General features: G+C 40.0%; 3 protein-coding genes across 4 annotated transcripts in view; 2 read left to right on the top strand and 1 right to left on the bottom strand.

Annotated features, from left to right (window-relative positions):
- The window catches only part of fam114a2 (family with sequence similarity 114 member A2), an 8,600-nt gene extending 7,607 nt beyond the window's left edge, over positions 1-993 (bottom strand). For both annotated transcript variants that reach the window (XM_005927873.3, XM_005927874.3), the window contains exon 1: positions 727-993. The gene's annotated coding sequence lies outside the window, so the exon portion shown is untranslated. The remainder of the gene's footprint in view (positions 1-726) is intronic.
- A 609-nt stretch (positions 994-1,602) lies between these two features.
- Positions 1,603-5,272, top strand: LOC102307426 (microfibril associated protein 3). The gene is made up of 3 exons (XM_005927875.3): positions 1,603-1,693; positions 2,665-2,950; positions 4,325-5,272. Exons 2-3 carry the CDS (start codon positions 2,710-2,712, stop codon positions 5,050-5,052), a joined length of 969 nt encoding a protein of 322 aa, XP_005927937.1. The 5' UTR covers positions 1,603-1,693; positions 2,665-2,709; the 3' UTR covers positions 5,053-5,272.
- A 17,543-nt stretch (positions 5,273-22,815) lies between these two features.
- Positions 22,816-24,144, top strand: part of LOC121814946 — a 10,840-nt gene continuing 9,511 nt past the window's right edge. Inside the window, exon 1 of the mRNA XM_042223198.1 lies at positions 22,816-24,144. Within this exon, the coding sequence (XP_042079132.1) occupies positions 23,274-24,144 (871 nt within the window). The 5' untranslated portion in view covers positions 22,816-23,273.

Below are 24,144 nucleotides of genomic sequence, written 5' to 3'. Positions count from 1 at the left end.
GACTCCAGTAAATCAAACTTGTGAGGGAATCTCTGCGTCTTTTCATAAAAACAGAAATATTTTGACCGGGGCTTCACAAGAGGAAGAAACACTACATGCTGCGCTGTTCGTAAGCTGTTCTACTCATAAAAACGAGGTGCACTAAATGTTTCTTTAGCTTGGCCCTTAACCAAGGCTTTAACCAAGTCTAAAGAGATGTATTTTCGTATGGGTTTGAAGCAGAAGCTTTTCACATCTCCAAGCGTTAAATCGTGGAGCTGTCAGGACAAATCTAATTATTCTTACAATATGAGATTAATGCATTAATCCGACTTTGCATTGCTTTTAGCTATCCATGGGAGCTGGAGGTAGTGATGCTGAATCATATATAAGTACATAGAAAGTCCAAAGTGGCAAAGAAAACAATCATCACACAGAAGAAAAAGTAGGAGTTTGTACAAGTATAAAGATAATCCATAAAAATGTGTGTGTCACGTTTTCTTGTAGTCCGTGGTAATAGTTTAGCGCTGGGATCAATACGTACTGGATGTTTACTGGATTTACTGTTAAGTTCTCCCTTTCAAAACGCTTGCTAACAGTTTAGGAGAACATCGAGTTCGTGTCTTGCAAGTATCCTTTACACGAGCGTCAGCTGTTTTTCTAGCATCGACTGCTGGTTCAACTATAATAAACTAATAATTTAATGAGAAAAAACAAGCTAACTTAAGTTCCTTGCTATTAACTCACCTTTTCTCCTGCTCAGCTGTCAAAGTCGTAATGTTAGCAGGTGACGTTAGCTCAATCAGCTAATAGTTGTAGTAGTTTCCGCTTCCAAATTAAAAATAAGATCCGCCTTTTATTGTTTCGGTTTGCACTTTAGTATCTACACCTTTAGCAACTTCTAGTTTTCTGACAAACACTTTAATGGCTCAGATTTTCGTGCTGTGGTTTTTCCACCCGGATTAGCCACGTCATATTTTGTTTTCAAAGTCTAGCTGTTAGCCACAATGAAAAACACGAATTCCTGTTATTCTCTTCAAAATAAAAGTATGTAGCACATTAATGCTCACAAATTGACTGTAACGTCAAACGTATTAATCTTTATAGAAGAGAAAAAACAAATGTGCTCAAAGTTTAATTTACAAAAAGTACAAACTCGAACCGAAAAGTTAGGTTAGTAGTTTAGGGTTCAGTTTTTGCAATATTATTTTGAAATGAATCAGTCCCATTAGGAGGGTCTGTCGTTCTGGATTAAAAAAAGAAAACAAGACTTCCGGAAACGTCAAAATAAAATGCGCTTAGTTAATGTATTGCTACTTTAATAATAATAATAATAATAATAATAATAATAATAATAATAATAATAATAATAATAATAATAATAATGTTTAATTCTAACAACAATATACAAATACAAATGACTATTATATCCCTTGTTATTACTTATTGAAAAAAAATAGAGAAACACGATTAAAGAAAAAAACTGCTAATGAATCATTGAATAAATAACAAAACGTTCAGTACATAAACTGTTTGACTTAGATTATTTCTTATAAATCGTGTAAAAATGTAAAATAAATAAATAGGCGACAGTGACGTGATCTCACCTACCTGCATGGAAGAGTTGACAGAAAACCACGCCCATTCACTCATACCTGTACTAGGAAGTGAATGGATCGGATGGATTGTGCTTCCTTGGCTGGCACACTTCAAGGTAAATTACTAAAATAATTGTAAAACTTCACACTGCAGGCGAAAGCGCATCAAATCCGACTTTTTTGACCCTATGCGACCCATATCCGATCATGGTATGACGGTGTGAACAGCACAAATTCGATATTTTCACATCCGAACTGGGTCACTTTCGTACGTGGTACTGAATCCCATACATATCTGATGTTTTTTGCCACTTGCTGATGGTGGATTAGGCTGCCTTGGTTTCTGTGGGCAACAGGTGGGAATTTGAATGGTTTTAGTTCGAAAACCATTATCGTGCCTGGGACGCTAGTGCGTTAACAAGAACCAGTTTGTTATTTAATCAAGCTGTGTCTGACCTATGTTATGTTTCTGTTTAAAACTCGGTGTATTATATCACCACAGTACCTTTTACTGATACTTTCAGTCTGTAAACGAATTAAGGAATTGCCCACTTTTCAGATAATTTATTCTGAATTGTTAGTTTAGCGCACTCATTAAGCATCACTGTAAATGTGCCTCACGCCTGTCCCGTTCGCCGTATACTTAATGTTATAACCGAGATTTATTTTCTGTAAACTTACACAGGGTTCAGAAAAGATAGATTTAAAAAAATGAGCTAAAAGTGACTTCAGGGCAAAATTATAATGTTATTCAAATAAAAGGGTGATGATTTTGTAACTTAAATGTTGGGAACATGGAGAAAAATGAGATCAAGAATTCAACAAAGTGCTCTGAAAAAAAAGATTAAAAAAACAAACAAACAGAGAAGAGCTTAAACACAACATTTAAACTCAAATGATTTCCTTTTAATTAAAATTGTCCTGTAAAGGTTTTATGTCCTGATGATTACTGCATAAAATACTAATATACTAAACATTCAAATTTATGAAATGCAGACGTACATATTATAAAGACACTAAAGAGCTAAGGGCCTGTTGTCATATGACGCTACATCAGATTTGACCGTTGACTTTTCCTGTTTTGCAGGTTTGTCTCGTCCCAATGTGAGCTGAATCTGTGGCTCTTTTCAACATGTTTTTGCCTCATAATCCTCACCTCTCTCACTGGCTCGCCACATTCTTACTGCTCAATTGCTGGAAAGCAGGTGGAGCTCACAATGGGTCAGAGGTGATGACCTCAATGCAGCGGGCTAGCATCCCACCCATCGTGGTGAAGGAGGGGTCGAGCATGCTGATTACGTGTAACGTGACCGGGACCCATGATAAAATCAGCTGGTACAACTCTAAAGGACCCCTGCAGGGTGACGACGCAGGTAGGACGAGGAAATGAAGCAGCGAGCTTTTGATCAGCTTCGAGTTCTTTTCGTCCTGCATGGCTTTTTTTATCTGAAAGCAATCAAATGAACTGAAAAACATACTTTCAGGGTTAGTGCTCGTGCTGATATTTCAGTGGCATTTAATTCTGAAAGTGAAAAAAAGGTTTTATGTAAAGTAAGACACATAAGCACTGCCTTTCAACCAGCATATCAATCACTTAGTCAATCATTGTTACTGTTTTTACCATGAATAATACTTTAGTCACAAACAGTATGTGGAAAAAGGAAGTATGTTTCATTTCATATATAACATTTTGTGTGTTCAGACACTGAAAACTACGGAAGAGGATTAGGGCCACTGGAAAAAAAAATCTGAGATTAAAGTCAGAATTCTGAGAAAAAAGTCAGAATTCTGACTTTTTTCTCAGAATTCAGGAAAAGAAGAAAAAAAAAAGACGTACCCACTTAGTGGCCCTAATCCTCTTCCGTAGAAACCCCCCTGCTGGCCTATACTATGTGACACACTGTATCATTATTTATCTAACACAAACTGCAGAAGCAGTGTGTGATGAATTAAGTACATCTCATGATTCAGTAGTTTGCTGAACCACCTTTAACAGAAATAAATTGAAGGTCCGTTCATAGCAGTTTAGTCCGGTTGAAGTCCGGACTTTGGCCGGGCCTGTGCAACTTGTGGATTTGCTGCTGTGCTTAGGATCATTGTCCTGTTGCATGAGCCAGTTTTGGCCTAGTTTTAGCTGTCAAACAGTTGGCCTTTAGCAAACAGTTAGTGTGAGGTGTTTAACAAAAATCAAATGCAGCTTATCAGCCCAAACATGATGCTGGGTATTATTGCCAAACACCTCCACGTTGGCCTTGTCTGTCTAAAGGACATTGTTCCAGAAGTCTTTGAGTCTGTTCAGATGTAACTTTGCAAACCTAACTCGTGCTGCCATTTTAATAATTGGACTTCCATGAATTTTAACATAATATCCCGATGTGCTATAATGTGTTACACGATGTTGTATTTAAATAATTGTAGACCCAGGACACTGGCATTGAATAAAACCACCTTCTGTATCTGTGCACTTGTTACCATGTCACCAAAAGGTCTCTGTAGGTATTTTAATTTTCAAATACTAAAGAAATCCAGAAATTGTCATTCTGGTTGACTTGCTGAACCATTTGTCAGCAGGTGACAGAGATGTGTACTGATTAGAGTTTGGAGAAAAAGAATGGCTGCCTTCTATTTCTTGTCTTTGACAAATTGCCTTAGGTAATGCTGCTGATTAAGGAGATGAAGGAGATTTGAACGTTTTAATGAGAAACTTTGTGGTAAAAGCAAAAATATGTTGTGCGTTATTGCCGCAGGTGGAAGGTGGCAGATTCAAGAGGAAGGCATCCTGAACATCACCGAGGTCTTGTTTGAGGACCGTGGCAGCTACACCTGCGTTGCCTCGAGCGCCAGCGGCGGCACCCAAAACTACACGGTGACTCTTCGCGTTGCCTACTCTGACAGTGGCTTGGGGCTGCATTTCGTCGTTGTGTGCCTGGTGGCCTTCACCATCACCATGATCCTCAACGTGGCCCGCCTGTGCATGGTCAGCAGCCACCTCAAGGAGATGGAGAGGGTCATCAATGAGTTCTTCCGGACAGAGGGCACAGAGAAGCTGCAGAAGGCATTCGAGGTTGCCAAGAGCATCCCCATTGTCACTTCAGCCAAGACGGTGGAGCTCGCCAAGGTCACGCAGTTCAAAACTATGGAGTTTGCCCGTCACATCGAGGAGCTGGCCCGCAGCGTGCCTTTGCCGCCACTCATCCTAAACTGCCGGGCGGTGGTAGAGGAGACGGGGGAGACCAGGAACCCTGCGTCAGAACACATAGAGTCGACTGTGGCGAAAGGGAACAGACAGATTACTGCCCCCCCCAACCCCAACAAGGATGGAGAGGAGCAGGCACTGCTTTCAAGCAAAGGGCAAAGGAATGATGGAGGTGGTGACTACGTCAAAGTGTATGTCCATACAACTTCTGAGAAGACCGTCAGTGAGGATAGAGGACCCGCTGATGTGCTCCCACCAGGCACACGAACATCTGTGTGATATAAGTAATGTGAATCCCATCAAAAACTAATTTCTGATTGCAAATTAGTGATCAAGAAATTGTTAAATTGTGCAGCTGATTATTAGATAACATTCTTATCTCCTCCCTTTCTTATTTAATTGTGTCACCAAGTCTTGTATTGAAACATCTTGTTTATGATAAGTTATGAATTCATCTGTGGACATTAAAATACTGTTTTCCTTCCTGCTTAAAACTGAATTTCCTTCATTTTGCACATCTATTCCTACGTTATGCTTGCAGTAATTCCTTTTTGCACATAATGCAACACACACACACAAACACACACTAACGTTTGTTTAATTAGTGATGATGAGGAAAGTGCAAAAGGTCCAGCTTTGTTCTCAAGAATCAAAAGCTGTTCCCTAACAGTTCCTCGGTCTCATTTTGCCTCAGTTTGATACAGGAGAGAATAGTAATTTTTTTTTCCTCCTTTACCCTCCTGAATATATTGTATTCCTATTTTTTTTCAACCCTGCGTGTTGGCTCACCTTTAACTTTGCCTTCTTTGAGTTTTTCTGCACACAGCCGATGAAGCAGCAAGCGCTCATTATCCTCTTTCAGATATCATTTGCTACTCTTCACTTGCGTTCGCTTTGACAGTCAGTGAGCTTCCACAGAGCAAAATGCTGCAATGAAATGTTCTCGTATCGCCGTGTCGATTGTTTTCATGTCAGCGCTTCCTGTCACTCACTTGAAACTCGAAGGCAGATGTAAAAGCCGGAGAAATAATCATCCCAAGACTTATTCCTGTGTCATATATGTGTTTGTGTAGTCATTTGTGAGTAAGGATAGCGGCTAATTGCAGGTTGGTTTTTTTTCAAAATTGAATAAGTAATATGAAGCATTAAAGGGAAAGTAGCATAAATGATTCTTTAAATTTTATTTTTTTTTATTATTATTATTATTTTTAGAATAAGCTGCAAATCTAGGATGCAATCATCTTGGCTGTGATGAAAAATTCCTGATTGTTTAATGGTCATATATATAAATCATTTCCCGATCTCTCTATTCCAGCAAAAACATTTTTATTATGAAGTCAGTTTATATTTATTATAACTTTCTGTGGCATAGTGACATTCAGCATCTGCAGAGTCATTTATTTCATTGTGAAACTTCAGATTAATCAAGTATAGAAGGGAAGCACTGATATGTCTGGTACAAGATGTTCACTGACATACATAGCCCGTGTATGTAGAAATATGTATATATTTTTTACTATTTGGAAAAACAATTCAACTTAAAGATGTTTTCAGTATTTTAGCCTTTTCCATAGAATCTGTAAAGGCTTTTATAGTTCAGAGATTTCACACCCTGAAACAAAATCAGCTGTTAAGAAAATGTTGAAAACCCTTCACATAGAGCTTCTTACATGTCTGTAACACATGTCTGTGTCGTGTGAGTAAATAGTGAGTCATGGTGACACCCATACTGATTTAAGGAGTGTGACATGTGAGATTGACAGATTAATGAAGTACAAAAGGTAAATAATGACTCCTGGCACAATTCCTTGTTTTCATTAAAACTTTATTAACACACATGAATGTGTTTGGCAGTGTGCCTCCAACACCAGTATTAGTATTTGTTTCCATGGTATCTGAAAATATTTACAGCTTTGCAGGCTTCTTTACTGCGTATGTTAAAAAAAAAAAGGAAATAAAAGCCTGTATTATATAGTATGAATCAGCAGTGAGTCAGTGGCAGAACCTGAATTGTGTTTGCACATAATACTACTGCAGTTCATAAAGGGAGAGCAAAAGCCTGTAATTCACAATTAAAATGTGTAAATGTCTGGTAGTTATTTACAGGCAATGCTCCAAATGAGCCACACAGTGGAGCTGTTGGGTTAAGCATCTCCAACCCTGCTACTTTCACAAGCTGTAACACTCCTGAAGGAAGCTTGTGCTTGCTAACAGATGTCAATGAAGACTTTATACCAGCAGAGAGAGATTTAGTGCTGGTAGCTGAACTGTCACATCTCATGGGCAAAGTGTTGATTTGAGGCCCATATGTCAGTGTCTTCCTTGGATTAAACACCGGATCCAGTTTAGAAAGCTGTTGTTCTTGTTGCAGACACTGTCATTTTGCAGGAATTTTAGGTGAAAGTCTTTACATCTGGGTGAAGCTGGAAGATCTGGTAAAATCATCCAGACACATGTAAATTAATAAGGCTGGATTGTTATCCATTTTTATTTAAATGGAGCTGATCTGGTGTGTTAGCTTGACTTAAGGCCTTGAATTCAAATGTTCCCCAGGCAGTGATGCCTACTTTAATCTCACTATTTTAAAATCTTTAGAATAACTGGAATATCCTCAGACTTTAAAATAAATGAGACTGTACAGGGGTGTGCAGGTTAACAAGAGAAGACGTATGAACATTTATCCATGCTTGTTTTTGTGATATCAGCACTTTTAAGGAACCAAATCCACCCAGATACATCATGGACAGATGAATGGATCTGTAAAACATGGTGGAGGCCCTGTCATCAGCTGGATTTCAGCCAGTGGTCTTGGGATCTTGTCAAAATTGTAATAATTTTGAATACAGAAAAAGTACCATAACTTTTTTATGAACCATCTGGAAAGCGTCTGATTGGCAACAGCTTCATTTTTCAGCATCACAATGATCCCGAACACACTCCCAATGCAGTAAAATAATGCCAGAATGGAAGTGCTATCAGCTGTGGACTCCAGAGCCCACACCTCAACATTACTTAAAGTCATTACAGTACTGACTTTCAAGCTCAGTAGAACTACACAAACTCTGTTTTTGCTTCATATGCTGTATTTCCATGTTTCATGTTCCTAGCAACATATAAAGAAATAAAAGATGGCTCAAAACTTTTGCATTGAACTCTATATTTTGTGGAGGTGCACAGTCAAGTACAGTTTTAAAGCATTTATCACAGCTTATATAAAAGATTAACATATATGTGGGTAAAGGGGAAGTAAAGAAATACGTTTTTTGCCATATAAAGTACTTTTGCAAATTATTTGAATAAACTTTTTATTCTTTTAAGAACAAATGTGTATAAAGATAAAGGTGTAGGTGTTCTCAGGTCACATAAAAACACAATGACACCCCTACGTTAATCAAATCCTCACAAACACAGAATTAGAATGGGTCTGGAAATGACAATTCTTCCAGGACAGACAGGCCACTGAATTCAGAGAGTGGCCTGAAAACAAAAAAGCCATCAGAGGATCTGCAGATTCTTCAGGTACAAAGAGATCTGACATACATTTGACCTGCATGAGCTGCAGGTCCAGGAAAAAGCTTTAGAATTCCAGAAAGAACATTTAAAGGAAACTAATGTTGGCCAGTTTCGTGACAGTTGTTTGACCACAATAACAGCAGGCATATTTGGCACCTACCAAAGACAGCTTTTCGGGAAATGAACCTCACACCGGCCATGAAGCATGACAGGGGAAATGCTGCCTGAGGGACTGGGCAGCTTGCAGTCACTGATTCAGCTGAGTTCTGTCTCATATCAAAAAACCTGATTGAAGGAAATGTGAGGCCATCTGTCCAAAGGTTGCATTTGAACCATAGGTTTGTGTTTTCAATAGTAAAATGATGATGATGATGAAGCATATCTACCGATGAATGGCTCAGGAAAACAATTTGCAGGAAAACCTAACTTTTTGCAGTAACTTTGGAAAAGTGGTTAAAGATTTTGGAAAGCCAACACCAGAGTGGACAGTTGTGAAAATTAAAGATTGTTAAGACAAAGACAACACCGCGTCTATTCTTTTAGATCCGCAGTCCGGTTATCAAAGAAAAGCGAACGCCATTTTTCTGCACCTCGACCATCTTTGTGAGACTCCTCAAGCTCGTACAGTTACCAACTCCGCCCTACCTGTGAAATATCAGTTTGGCGGACATCCCAAATAACAATAACCTTGGGCCTCCGTGTTGAATAACTCAAAAAAATCCATCCTTCTTCCTTTTCCTGTCCTATCTGGAGGCGAGCTTATCTAAATAGAATTGATTGGCCCGAGCGATCATTCATCATGTCGGGCCAAAGCAGACGTTTAAGGAGGGGGGAAGGAAGATTTTAAGGACAGGATATTTCCAGCAGGCTCCGGTGTCATTGAGGTAAACTAAATGAATCGATTGGACCAAAAAGGATGGCACTTTCTGCGTGTGCGCGTGTGTGTGAGGGAAATACAAAAGAAAAAAAATTCCTCCACATACTTGAGCATGTGTGTTTGATTATGTATACACACTTAAATGAATGAAGCCGGTGCATGCAGTAAATCTGGGTCTCTTGAAATTAAATTGCTCATTAAATCGGGTTAGAAGAAAATGATTGCTAATTCTATTTTATTTGCAATCAGCCTGAAGGAGCTTGACAGAAAAAAGGAGCGCAGGACAATAGCTGATAAATTAGATGACACAATGAGAGAAGTGCTTATTATATCTGTTCATTAGATGCAGCAGGCATGATTATCTCTACTATTTGCTCTGTGTATGTGTGCTTTCCCTTCATCTTGCATCCTCTCAGATTTGAGCTGCTTGTACACTGAAGGACAAAGGATACTCAAAACTTTTTTGCTCTGCTGTACTTTTATAACAGCACGTTAAGGATATCTGCCATTCCAGATCTGCCTCAATCAAAGCTTCACTACCTGCATTACACCCGTTAATATTAATGGCTGGTGAGGTAAGGGTTCTGTGGATCCCAGTCAAGTTAATTGTTACCAACATGGATAAAAAAATATTTGTAATGCTTCATGCTGTGAGGATATCGCCGTGTTTAAAAGCTCTGTTCTCTAAAATGTCACCGTGTGCTTTTGCATTTGTGTTTTTCAGCAGATTAGATGGAGTAGAACAGACCTTTAAAAGCAAAATATATTAACCACATTTGTGTGGTTTATAGCATCGTTTTTGGCCATGTGGTGCTAATTTATAGTAGCTGGTATAAATGATCTATTATATATCTGTATATTATTATAAAAAATGTGACCTCAGTGACCTGAAAATGAGAGCGTAAAGCAAAATCCAGAGATTTCTTTTTAAAGTTTTATTAAACATGAGCAGATGATCTTTGTAGATTATCTGCAGTATAGTGGCATACTGTTGGGTGGTTCCAATAAACACAGTCAAAGTTTTAAATGATGAGGTAAACATATGAAAAAGTGATCCTTGTGTAGCAAAGATGTGGCTTCAGAGTGTTCTGAATGTAAGACAGAAACAGTTTTTCCGATGAATGGATGGATAATGAACACAGCAGGATGCTGGGCTGGAAAGACAGAGAAATGTAAGCCAGGAACACTGTAGGAGTCTCTCTCCAGTTTGCACATTTGGTAAATACTGCACATTTGTGGAAATAAATGTGGCTTCCCTATTGTTACTAAGGTGATGCTACCACGGTATTTGTAATTAATTCATGTGGCAGAGATTCAATAAGGTGCTGGAAACATTCCTCACAGTTTTTGGTGTGTATTGGCATGACAGTATCACACAGTTGTAGATTTACTGGCTGCACATCTATGATTTAACTCACTTGTTCTATCACATCCCAAAAGTGAACTCCTTGCCATGTTGAAGAAACCAGCTTTGAGATCTCTTAATGCTGTTCTCATTAAGAGATGGACAACAGAACTAGAGCAGGCTGTGGTGTTTGAACGATGCCCAGTTGGTACTAAAGGAGCCCAAAGTGTGCCAAGAAACATCCCCTACATGATCACACCCCCACCAACTATCGACACAAGGCAGGATGGATCCATGTTTTCATGTTGTTTACACCAAGTCCTAGGCAACGTTTTTCTAGTCTTCTATTTCCCAATTTTAGCTGTCTGGAGTGGCACCATATGTAGTATTCTGATGCCCATATGCTTCAAGCCTTGAACTGTTGTGTGTTTAGAGATGCTCTTGTGCATACCTTGGTTGTATTGAGTGGTTTTTTCAGTTACAGTTGAATTCCTATCAGCTTGAAGAAGTCTGGCTATTCTCTGCTGACCTCTGGCATCAACAAAGCCTTTTCTCCCAGAGAACAGCTGCTCATTGGATCTTTTTCTTTTTCTTTTTTGTCCCATCCTTTGTAAACCCTAGAGATGTGTGGGAAATTCCCAGTAGACCAGCAGTTTATAATACTCAGAATAGCCTACTGCTAAAAAAACATAACATGTTAAAAGTCACTAAAATCACCTTTATCCCCCTTTCTGATGCTCGGCTTGAACTTCAGCAGGTCATCCTGACCTTTTCTAAATGACTAAATCCAACAAACCCCTGCCAATCGGATTGGCTGATTAGATATTTGAACAGGTGCAACTACATGTATAAAGTTTTACTGTGTAAATTTTGAACAAGAAAGGTTGCTAACAATTTATGAACATTTGCATTTTATTGAATTTCTGACCACAGTGATTCAAGATCATTCAACAGACATGAATGGCAACAAAATTAAATAAGACCCCAACATATCATGTCAATGCCTAAATCAATCAAACAAACAAACAACACTGTCAGCTAAACTTAAATGTCTTTCTCCCTATAACATCATCATTTCCAATACCAATGTTAGCTGCATGATGATGTTACAGGGAGAAAGACATTTAAGTTTGGTTATTTGGTGAGTTTCCAAATAACCAAACATGCCATAAGAGTATTATTCAAACACTATTCCAATTCCATTCCATTTACCTCCTACCATTGCTTTGGTGGCACCTTGCATGACCAATGAGGGTGAGAAGTGTGCATCACTCCACACTCAGACTGTTTTGCACCATGGAGAAAGCTATTTCTTGTACTTTCTGTCAGCCCTGCTTTTTGATTTATTTATTTTAACAAAGGGCTGCATAAAGGAAGCTTTTATACTTAGGCTACTTTTAAACTGTATTTCTGTTTTTGCATTTACACAAAGCATCCCAAATGCAGGTTAGACATCCTTATTTTCAGATAATAATAATAAAAAAAAAAGCCAGCGTGTCGAAGCCTGGCAATGGAGCCAAGCAAACGTGGTAACAAAGTGAAGGGGAACTGATATCTGACCCGAATCTCTGCAGGGTCTCACTGCAACAAACCACACAGCTGTCAAGGGCTAATGGGAAATAATGGCAGAAGCAACATCATAGCAGCTCAATGGGGACTGGGGTGAAGGTATTGGGGTCACGTCTTCCAATGTCTCCTTGTATTCTTTGACAGATACAATCTGCAGAAAGTGAAAACATCTCGAGGGAAAACATGAAAGTGGCGAGTGATGACGTTGGCCAAATGAAGGTCACACTGAGAGAAGTCAGTGGGAGTGATTGTGTGCGCATGAAACTTTTAGGGAGTTGTAGGTCAGTCTGGGCTACGCACACTGCGCCTTAAGACTGTCACAGTAGAAACTTCTGGGCTTGTCCGAGAGGTCATTTCTCTGATATTTTTCCTTCCTTGATACAAAACTAAATGTCCCAAGGGATGGATAGAAAGTAGCGCACCTTTATTTGAGCTATAATTTCCAAAGCATTTTCTAGAAACTTGCAAAAAGAATGAAAGAAACAAATACAATCACCCACTTTCGTAATGAGGGGTTGTATATAAGTACACTTGCTAAACATTGTATCCATTTTCTCTGTATGAAGTACAAAACTTTATCAAATGGTTGGTGCATAAGGAAATGATGCAAAAAGAAAACCAAACATATATTCTGACCTCACTTGTGCTTTTTAGGTATTAATAATGACACATACTGTAACTTGAAAAAGAGCAATGAAAAAAACTAAACAGAACAAAAGCCAAGAAATTTGCTTGTTTTTTTCCGCTCCTTTTGCACCGAGAGCAATTTGATTCCCAAAAGTAGCAAACATGGCTGCTTGCAGGCTATAATTTCTTGCATTATGTGAGTTTTACCAAGTCAATACTTAAGAGCATTAAATCACAGCTCTGGTGTAGAAATCACCACAGAGGCCCGTTCCTTTCCATTATCATTCTTCAAATCAGCAAAGGTAATTTTAGTAATTTTTGTAACGTCTGTTCAAGCCTACAATTTAAAGCCTAAAAGCAGCCAACGGCGATACTTTATGCGTCATGTGGCTATTTTTGCATTCATCCAGCAGGCAAAAATCAACAGGCTTCACGTCCACAAAGTTGCAGTTTTAAGTGTATTCATGTTTCATACTTATTCGATCTTTGCTTCCATTCATGTCGACATTATTTTTCTTTTTTGAATGAAAAAAATCCCAATAAAATTTCAGATTGTTTAGAAATGCAAAGACGTTGTTTCAGCACAAATACATTTTATTGTAGTAAAGTGGTTGTAGAGTTAGCCATCAGTGAGCTGTCACTGTTTTTTTCTTTTTGAGTACTCTTGACCCAAAACAAAAATGACCTGGATTAGGTTTAGTCTGTCACATACCAGTCCTTCATTTCCTGGAAAATCACCCACCAAATGGGCTTCTATGTTGTTTTTCATGCTTTTCTCATCACACACACAAATATATATATGTTTGAACGGTGTCTGACACATAAACGGAATTTCACAGGACATTTCGACATTTTCACACAGACATTACATAGCTTTTTAAAATTCTTTAGTAGTAAATTCTAGTTTTGAATAACTTTGTACTGATAACTGACATGTGTAACCGACTGAGACGAACTATTGTCCTTCAAGTGACAGCTGTGATGTTAATGGCTAGATTTTTATTTTAGTTTCATTTAGCAAACCTACTCCGGCCTGTAATTTGGAATTTAGTCTGTTTTGTGTTGCAGCTTTTGTTGTTGCTTTTGCACATATTGTGCTCTCACATACAAACTTCACACCACACTAGCTCAGCTAACAACATTCTGGCCTTGTAGTTATCAGGCCTGCAGTGACGACTCTCTGGGCTTCACTTGGCAGGGCAGGTAAATTAGATGACTCGGCCTTCCTCGCTCCGCACGTCTCGACTATGTGGCTGTTGGGCTAAAGATCGTTCCTCGGCACAGACTCAGGCAGATTTACTGAGTGCCACACACTCTATAAATATGCAATAATGAAACTTATGAAATATTTATTGACCATCTTTTTGTCAGACAGGTGGGATATGCTCCTCTGTGAAATAAGACTCTGGAATCTACTGGATAACATTACTGTAATGACTGCAAGTTACTATTCAAGCCACTGTTCAAATGGAGGGTTTTAGCTTGGGTTATATTAGCATAAATCAGCCTAAACCAAGCCTTCAGAGGCAGTCTCAGGCTGCAGAGTGTTCATTCAGGGCTTGCCAACATGGGCTCCATATGAGCTGCATGGCAATATCATTCTGTCATATTTAGGTCATAATAAATGGCAAGTCAGTTATACAGCCTGTGCTCAGTCTTCAAAGACATCACACATTACTATCACAATATACGGTGTGATGTTTCGCGATTTCAGTAGGCTTTAAGGGAGTGATGGAGAAGTAAAGTCAGTAAAGTTTTTGAACAGTAATGTGTTTTGTTTCCTTTCTGTAATGTAGAGAAGTCTATTATATATTATTACACAATTTAAACTGACCAAAACAATGAAAAAAACAAATGCATTTATGCTTTGATTTCATTTGCCTTTATTTTAGTTACATTATATATTATAGTTACTCTTTCTCTTTTATTCTCTTTAGTTACTTTCTCCCTGTATTCTTTTTAAACTTTGCATTTCCCCACTATGATCTTTCACTAAACTTTTCTTTATGCATTTCTATTCCATGCAGTCTGTCATTCACAGTGTGTCAGGGTCAAATTAATGTGGATAAAGACAAAGGGAAACTGATTTGAATTAATTCATTTCTCCCTTTATTTTTATTTATTTTTAAATAAATTGTATTTTTTTTTCTGGCCCTGCGACAGACTGGCGACCTGTCCAGGGTGTACCCCGCCTCTCGCCCTATGACAGCTGGGATAGGCTCCAGCGCCCCCCGCGACCCTGAAAAGGATAAGCGGAAGTGAATGGATGGATGGATGGATGTATTTTTTCTTGTAGTTTCAGTGCTCAACAGTACTGCAGCATATTACAGTTTAAAATAAACAATAGCTTTGAGATTTAAGGGGGTGATTTTTGTGTTTTAGTTTGCTTTGATTTAGATAAACTGTGATAAAAAATATCCTAAACATACAGACTAGGCAAATAGTGGGACTTGGTTTCCTGGCCAAATAAGTCAAATGATCGTAATCGCATCACGTGTTTCATGGCAACAGACCAAACTGAAGGCGGAGCCAGTGAAACAAGCACAACACATGAATATGCCTGTTACAACAAGCCTGATGGATCTACAGCAGGGAAGATATTCTGTGTCTGCTGATATGTGTGTGTCACTGAATTCACACGTTGACTACAAAAGATCTCACACTGAAGGTCTACATTTATAATTTCATCAGCAACTGTTTTTTCTTTGTCTCTTATGCTTTGCTCCCCTGTGGCTGTTTACTACATTTCTACTCAGGTCATATTTGCTCAGGTACATCTGAGCTGAACATAAACAAATAAATTGCAGCTAATGGTCAACACATAATTACTTTCATTTTGTTGTAATCTGAAGGGCTGTGGGGGCTTAAACGAGACAAAAATGTCAAAAATAATCACTACTATAATTACTACCACATGTGTGACATTAAATCATACTTAGTTTAAGAAATCTTGAGTTATGGCAAAAAAAAACAAGTGTTGGGAAGTTTTTAACATCTAAAATCTAATCAGTCCATCATGCACTTCTATCCTTGGCTTTTGCTTCCTGGCTCATTAATCTTTGAAATCTTTGCTCTGAAGTATTTAAGCCATTTCTGAAGTTTGTAGTTTTTATGCTTTCTTTTTATGAATCCTTTTTTCTCCGGTTTCCTTCTTTGTTGTTTATTTGGCCTTGGGTTTTCAGACAGACAGCAAATAGAAACATGGAGAGTTTACTTCCTGTCTGAAAAGCCAGGCTTCACTGACTGACTGGTCAGGCTGATAATGACAGTGATTGATTTCTCCTGCATATAGCAGTTTTGTCCCTTTCCTCTCTGTAGCGCCACAATGAAATGCACCAGAGAAAGGCTGCTGATACTAAGGCCAACTTGTGTTTTGTGTTTTCACAAAACAAAAGCCATGTCTTTTGTTTTGTGAAAAAAATGCAAAGAGAGGGGTATCTGATGAATTTCATTGTATCTAAACACTGGATCTAAGGGACCGACACTACTCTAGTCCATTTCCATTAAACATAAAAAATATGCCATTTCCCCCAAAACCTTGCGTTGCAGAAATCTGTCAAAGAAATCTCTTTCTTTATAAAGGAAAGGCTTTCTGTAGCCTTTCAGGACCGTTAGAGTGGATTCATGCAGTGAAGATGGCTGCAGATGAGGAGGAAACGAAGGTTGAGTTTTTAGGATTAAAGGAGCGTGCCCTTGCGTCATTCAGCGAGCACAAAGAAAGCCGTCTTGTCCTCGTCATTCCCACGAGAAGTCCTATCGCTTTAATGGCCCATTTCTCCACCCTCCACAGCCTCATGCTTATTTCTCTGATGTTCTTATTAAGCTCCCCTGAATGGCTGCTCTTGTATGACACTGACAATTTATGTAACGTCTTATTTCATGTCCAACTGCAAACCTAGGAGGCCACTGTCTGTTAGTGTCAATTAATTTATGTGGCAGAAGTCAGAACTGATTCACATGAATCATGCTGAAAAGACCAGAACCACTCGCTTGTGCAGAAAAATATCAGCCCATTTTTCTTTCACGCGGCGTGTCGAATTTCTAGCAGTTAGGACGTCATTTTTTTTCTCGAGGTTTTCGTGTGACTCAGAGCTCCATTGACTCCCCGAATGAGGAAAAATCATACCCTCAAAACTCAAATGGATCTTGGCAAGGATGGAACGACCATCTCATCTGCTGTAATGGTTTTATTTTATCGTTTTGCGTCTTGCAGCTGAATGGTGCCGCAGACAAATGCTGTCAGTGTGTGTTTGTTCATTTGGCAGCACTTTTAACACATTGAGTTTTTCAGGAAGCTTTTATACGAGAAGAAACGCCACATGGGAGCAACAGCTTGTGTAAACAAAATCTTAAGCAAAACTACCCACCCGTAAACAACAGACAGCCTCAAACTCATTCACATACACACACACACACACACACACACACACACACACACACACACACACACACACACACACAAACCCATGCATATTCCCAACACAAACACGTCTCCTTTGCCCTCCACCTCCCACGGCGCTTCACAAGAAAAGCACTTTCTTAAAAAAAAAAACCCTCCTACTGGAGGTCTCTTGCATCTTCACACCACAGGTTTCGATATCATTAACAGACGACTAAGCTGCTGAGACAGGAAAACCAATTAGGAGTCTGGATATGCCAGTGTAATGGAGAGACAAGACAAGTTACTTCAAGCTGTGAAAGCCTGGTGATAGTAGAGTGGAGTAATTTTAACAGTAACACCTAGAGAAATCTGCCACCATAAAATGTGCACAGAGATACTGACGTATCTTAATGCTGTAGACATCCAAGACAACTTTGTATAGTTAGTTGAGGAAGATTTCTGACATTTGAAAAATGACATAAAAGCTGCACTTTAAGTGTGAATAGTAGGTATTTTACAAACTGATAAAAAGGCGGCTCATGGGCACATGAGGCTGCCCTTAGAAATGAATTCATCGCTACAGATGAGTTGTTAAACTGTCCAACTACAAACAAAAAGCTGTCTTTGTCACTTTAGTCATTTTCTTTATTTGTGAAAACTGTCCAAGGTAGATTTTTTTCTTTAATAACAAGCATATTTAAATTTGAATTAAGACTTAAAGTAATTTTTAGGGGTGTGCCAGGTGTTTAAAACTGCCAGCTGTTCCTTAAAAAAAAGCTCCATCTTTGATTACCGACACTTGCATTTTATTTGCATGTTACTTGGCACTGATTGTTAAGTATCTGTCTCTGCTGGATCAGGTGATAACTTGTCTGCCCTCTGAAAATGGTCACTTCTGACACCAGCTAAATGCTTTACAACAGCAGTGGCTAGATCCATCTTTTTAATACCTTCTATGATATTTTAGTACATTTTCCTCTGAAAAAGCTTTGTTTCAACTGAATGCAGCACCTGCTCTCACAGGAAGACACTTTTTGTCTGTATATTGTGATAACATATGCTGAAAAGATTGGTTTGCTGGTCAAAAGTTTAAACAGTGAAACTGATCCATGTTCATTGTTTCCTCTGTGCCAGCCTGTCCTCTGTGCTTCTGCCTAACTTCAATTCATCCAATCACAGCATGCGACTCCTCGCTGAGGCTGGCTCAGACGCTCTTCTGCAGGGTTCTCGGCTCCTGCGTCATTCATGTGTCCATGGGCTCTAAAGCAGGGGTGTCAAACTCATATACACAGTGGGCCAAAATTCAAAACTGGAACAAAGTCGCAGGCTAACATTAATATTTATTGAAAAAAATCTTCCTCAGATATAAGAATGAATCTTTTCTTATGGACTCAAACAAGTTTTGTCTGAAAAACTGAATATGGAAACAAGCAAAGCTTAATACTAAACAATATATATATATATAATATATATAATAAAAACACCCGCTCGCCCCTGTGGACGGTTATCCTCTACCAGAGGCCTGGAGCTTGAGGGTCCTGCGCAGTATCTTAGCTGTTCCCAGGACTGCGCTCTTCTGGACAGAGATCTCCGATGTTGTTCCCGGGATCTGCTGGAGCCACTCGCCTAGCTTGGGAGTCACCGCACCTAGTGCTCCGATTACCACGGGGACCACCGTTACCTTCACCCTCCACATCCTCTCGAGCTCTTCTCTGAGCCCTTGGTATTTCTCCAGCTTCTCGTGTTCCTTCTTCCTGATGTTGCTGTCATTCGGAACCGCTACATCGATCACTACGGCCGTCTTCTTCTGTTTGTCTACCACCACTATGTCCGGTTGGTTAGCCACCACCATTTTGTCCGTCTGTATCTGGAAGTCCCACAGGATCTTAGCTCGGTCATTCTCCACCACCCTTGGGGGGTCTCCCATTTTGACCTCGGGAACTTCCAGGTTCCATATTCGGCACAGATGTTCTCTGTATACTATGCCGGCCACTTGGTTATGGCGTTCCATGTATGCCCTGCCTGCTAGCATCTTGCACCCTGCCTGTTCTTGCTGGTTTTCTGCTGCCTGAGGTATTCACTGAGCACTCGGTCAGTTGGGGCCATCTTCCCAATGTATTCTTGGATGTTCGTTGTCTCATCCTGGACTGTGGTGCTGACACTCACCAGTCCCCAGCCCCCTTCCTTCCGCTTAGCGTACAGCCTCAGGGTGCTGGACTTGGGGTGAAACCCTCCATGCATGGTAAGGAGCTTTCTTGTCTTTATGTCAGTGGCTTCTATCTCCTCCTTTGGCCAGCCTATTACCCCAGCAGGGTACCTGATCACGGGCAGGGCGTACGTGTTGATGGCCCGGATCTTGTTCTTACCATTCAGCTGACTCCTCAGGACTTGCCTGACCCTCTGCAGGTACTTGGTGGTTGCAGCTTTTCTAGCGGCCTCTTCATGGTTCCCATTCGCCTGCGGGATCCCCAGGTACTTGTAACTGTCCTCTATGTCTGCAATGTTGCCTTCTGGTAGTTTGATCCCCTCTGTTCTGGCTACCTTCCCTCTCTTTGTTATCATCCAACTACACTTCTCCAGCCCGAACGACATTCCGATGTCATTGCTGTATATCCTGGTGGTGTGGATCAGTGAATCGATGTCTTTCACTCTTGGCATACAGCTTGATGTCATCCATGTACAGGAGGTGGCTGACAACTGCTCCATTCCGTAGTCGGTATCCGTAGCCAGTCTTGTTAATTATCTCACTGAGGGGGTCAAGGCCAATGCAGAACAGCAGTGGGGACAGAGCATCTCCTTGGTAGATCCCGCACTTGATGGTGACTTGTGCTATGGGCTTGAGGTTGGCCTCCACATCCCCATTGAGTTCCTGATGAAGGCTCTCAGGGTCCTGTTGATCTTATATAGTTCTAGGCATTCCAGGATCCAGGTGTGGGGCATTGAGTCATAGGCCTTCTTGTAATCAATCCAGGCAGTGCACAGGTTGGTCCGTCTGGTCCTGCAGTCTCAGCTGACTGCTTGGTCTGCCAGTAGCTGGTGTTTTGCGCCTCTGGTATTCTTGAGCACAATACAGATACAGCCTAAACAAAAGACACAGTAGGAAGTCATTTTTCTACAGGGGTTTGTTAATTTGCCCCAAATCATTGTGCTCTCTTTTGGGATCTTAATAAAACATGATGAGTTACTGTACCATCACTTTAGTATAGAGTACTACATCCGTCATGTCCTGTATTTATACTACAACTGTTGCCTGCAAGATTCAAAACACAAGGAAAAAACTTTAAATTAGCTCCACTTGTATCTTTGAGGTCTTCCTGGAGGAGAAGCACAGAAGCAGCTTGTCTGCTCACCTATAGCACTGAAGGCTCTGTTGTCTTTGCACCTTGCGCCGACATGTAGTCAAACTTGTTTTAGTACAACCATCTACAAGTATGTTCCAGTGTATTTGTTGCACAGTGTGTTTAAACTGATCCTAATATGCCAAAGACGTCTTCTCCGCTTCTCACCGACTCCCATACTGATGTGTTTTATATTGATTTTCTGACTAACCGGGTTTCCTTCTCTTTTCAGTCTGTGAGCATCCTGTGAGTCAGTTAATGGTGCGTTACTAACTCCGGCCCAGTCATCCTTTACATGCTGCTCTCACAAGAACCCCTTCACCCTGAATATCCATCACTGCTGGACTGTATAGTAGCGGCAGGCCTGCTCATAACATATTTATGAATGCGGCCCGAGGGAGGCCCGTGCTCTGAATAACAATATGACGTTCAGATGTCGCATTTTTATCCGTTTATCACTTTTTCTTCCTCCTCCTTTTAGCCGTAGTTGTGATATAGATTAAAACACATCCATAGCATTTCCCACTGACAGCTGCTAGTGAGGTACAAGCTAGTTGACCTCAGGAGTAGTTAAAAAGTTAAAAACAAACAAAAACCTCTCCAATTAAAGCAAGCATCCCCACAAAGAAAACCTCTACAGTGTGCTGATTATTTAAAGAAAGGTTTATGGTAAAGTGACTCTGAATTATATAAAGGTTAACTTTTTTGCTTTTTGATGCTTCATGGAGTGCTAAGAAGGGTAAGTCTAATTTATACACAGCTCCTGTACTCCTGTACATGAATATGCAAGATTTTCAGTACTGGAAGCTTTTTGGTTTTTGTTTGTAGTCTGTTTGTAGCTCCAAGTAGTGTTAACTAATCATGTTTGAGCAGGCTCTGGTTGCATGCAGGGAAACAGTCTGTGCTGAGGGCAAAGGAGGCAATGCAATTGCCAATATGCCATCCCATAAACATAGCAATTGTCTGCATTCATAAAGGGAACAGGCCAGAATATCTGTTCTCCACTATCCAGATATCTGCTGGCTACACCAGAAGCACTAAAATATAGGCCGTAGCCTGTAGACTGTGGTGGGTTCCCAGATTTGGGTAAGGCAGAAATTCTGCAATTTTAGCTGTTACCATAATGCTGTGCAAGAACATGATATTTTTTTTACAGCTTCTGACTTTACACAAGATCTAAGGGAGAAAAATCAAACATGAACATCACAAATTTTTGATGAAGGTTATTTTCATTGTCCTAAAGGAGTCAGCCAGTAAATGACCAAAGATGACCATAGCTACAAGCTACTTTTTTAAATGTTTTATAGCAACTATCGTTTTCATTCTTTCTTTGCTAAGACCATTGAGCTGATTTAATTTGCAACCAGATAAGAAGATGTTGCACTAGTTGCATCTGTGAAGTCCATGAAGGTAAATGGAAACTGACACCAAATAACAGTTTAGTGAATTCAAATTCCAATGTGCTATACTGACATGATATTCCCTAAAAACAATACTGTCAAATTATATAAAAATAAGATTTAGTGAAGTTAGTGTAACAATTTTTCAATAGTTTTTCAACAGCCAACCACATCCAATTTTTGACTCTACTAGAGCAGCTTTGCTTGATTCACAGTCCAAAATAATCCTTATTTATCTGATACTGAGCCCTCATCCATTGCCCAAAACAAGCGGTTTTGGCGCCACTCCTTTTTCAATTTTCTTGGTTGTACTTCATAAACACATAGGAGGAGGTGGGTGGGGTTAATGTGGTCACACCTAAGTGCTTGAAATGAGTCTGGAGTCTTTCATTTAAAAAAAACCCAAAACCCTAAAAGAATCGTGTTGTTGCCATTTATTTCGTTGGGCCTGGAACTCCCACAGTTCAGTTGGGACAGTTCATCCTTAAGGTGAAGGAGGAAAACGGCAATCAGAAGATACGAGTTCCACTAGGACCAGCAGTGGAACTACAACACAATCTCCAGCCAGCAGGCCCAGCCAGGCTCCACCATCAGCCAGCAGGCCCAGCCAGCAGGCCACAGCCAGGCTCCTCCATCAGCCAGCAGGCCTAGCCAGGCGCCATCATCAGAAATTCCGCTTCCGGGTCCCTCGTGGTGGCCGCCTCGTGCTCTCGCTTCAGTATGCCACCCAAGAAAGGCCCAACACCAGAGGAGGTTGAGGACATTAAAACCTCCCTCGGAGCGCTGTGCGGAGACGTGGCGCAGTCAGGGCGCAGCAGGAGCTGCTTCTGGGGCTCTGGAGGAGGTAAAACAGCTACGCCTCCAAAATGCCGAAAAGGACAGACGGATCATGGATCTCGAGCGGCGGGTGGATGAGCTGGAGCAGTACACCCGTACGAACGACGTGGTCATCAGCGGTATTAAAATCAAGCCGCGCTCTACGCGCCGCGTGGCCGGGAACGTCGGGGAGCCCAGCGACGAGGAGACCCGCTCGGTGGAGCAACAGGTGGCGTCCTTCCTCCAAAGCAAGGGGATAGAGATGGACCTGGAGCACATAGAAGCATGTCACTCACTGCCCAGGAGGAGTGACAGACCGCCGGCCGTCGTTATGAGATTTGTCAATTGGAAGAACAAGGTCGCACTGCTGAAACAAGGACGCAAACTGAAAGGCACGGATGTTTTCATTAATGAGCATCTGACACGAAAAAACGCAGACATCGCGAGGAAGGCAAGGCAACTGAAGAAGAATGGTAAAATACAACATACATGGGTAACAAACTGTAAGATTTTCATTAAGCTAAACGGGACACCAGAAGAGGCAAAAGTACTGATAGTGAGGAACATGGAGGATCTGGACAAGTACAACTGACACTAATGTATCGAGGTAATATATAACTCTAATGACAATCAAATGATAAATACACCAACATCTCTAATTACACCAGGAAATGACATGGACATGTTGAAATTAATTCTTCAACAGAAAGTAATTGATCTAGATTGTGAATATAAGGAGCATAATATAATAGATCCAGAAATAGATTCTGGAAGTAACTTTCTCTCTACTTTTGTTAAAAATTGTAATTATTTCACTCAGGAACAATATGAAAAAGAAATTAACCTAGACGGGAAGCTCTCATTAATTCACTTTAACAGAAGAAGTATGTACTCTAATTTTGATTTCATTAAAGACTATTTGCAACAATTTTCTCGCCCCTTTAGTATTATAGCCATCACTGAAACTTGGTTCAATGTCGATAAAGGAATAGATTTTTGTTTGAATGGATATGATTTAAAATACATGAATAGATTAAATAAGGCGGGCGGCGGGGTTGCTATATATGTTCATAACTCTATAAACTATAATGTTGTAACAACTATGTCTATGGCTATTGATGGAATTTTGGAATGTTTGACTATTGAGATCATGAATGAAAAAAAGAGAAATGTTATAATAAGTTGCATATATCGGACACCCAGTTCAAGTATTGACACTTTTAATGAATGGATAGAAAAAACGTTTGCTTCGGTGAACCAAAAATTACTATTTATCTGTGGTGACTTTAATATTGATTTGCTAAACCCAACAAGGTTAAAAGCCATTGATGATTTTACTGACACGATGTACAGCTTATCACTATATCCAACAATAACAAAGCCAAGCAGAATAACATCACATAGCGCCACTATTATTGACAATATTTTTACTAATGTCATGGATTTCCAAATTAATAGTGGCCTGCTTGTCTGTGATATAACTGACCACTTACCAGTTTTTACTT

The sequence above is a fragment of the Haplochromis burtoni genome, unplaced genomic scaffold, assembly GCF_018398535.1.
Source record: "Haplochromis burtoni strain Fernald_Lab_line unplaced genomic scaffold, NCSU_Asbu1 Contig_105, whole genome shotgun sequence".
In the NCBI taxonomy this organism is placed as follows: domain Eukaryota; kingdom Metazoa; phylum Chordata; class Actinopteri; order Cichliformes; family Cichlidae; genus Haplochromis; species Haplochromis burtoni.
The sequence above is the reverse complement of the archived record's forward strand: the minus strand, read 5'-3'. Positions and strand labels throughout refer to the sequence as shown.

Excerpts from the sequence above, each read along its gene's own strand:
- LOC102307426 (XM_005927875.3), top strand. The coding sequence starts at position 2,710 with ATGTTTTTGCCTCATAATCCTCACCTCTCTCACTGGCTCGCCACATTC. Across the intron at positions 2,951-4,324 it reads CCTGCAGGGTGACGACGCAG|GTGGAAGGTGGCAGATTCAA; the intron begins GTAGGACGAGGA and ends TTATTGCCGCAG.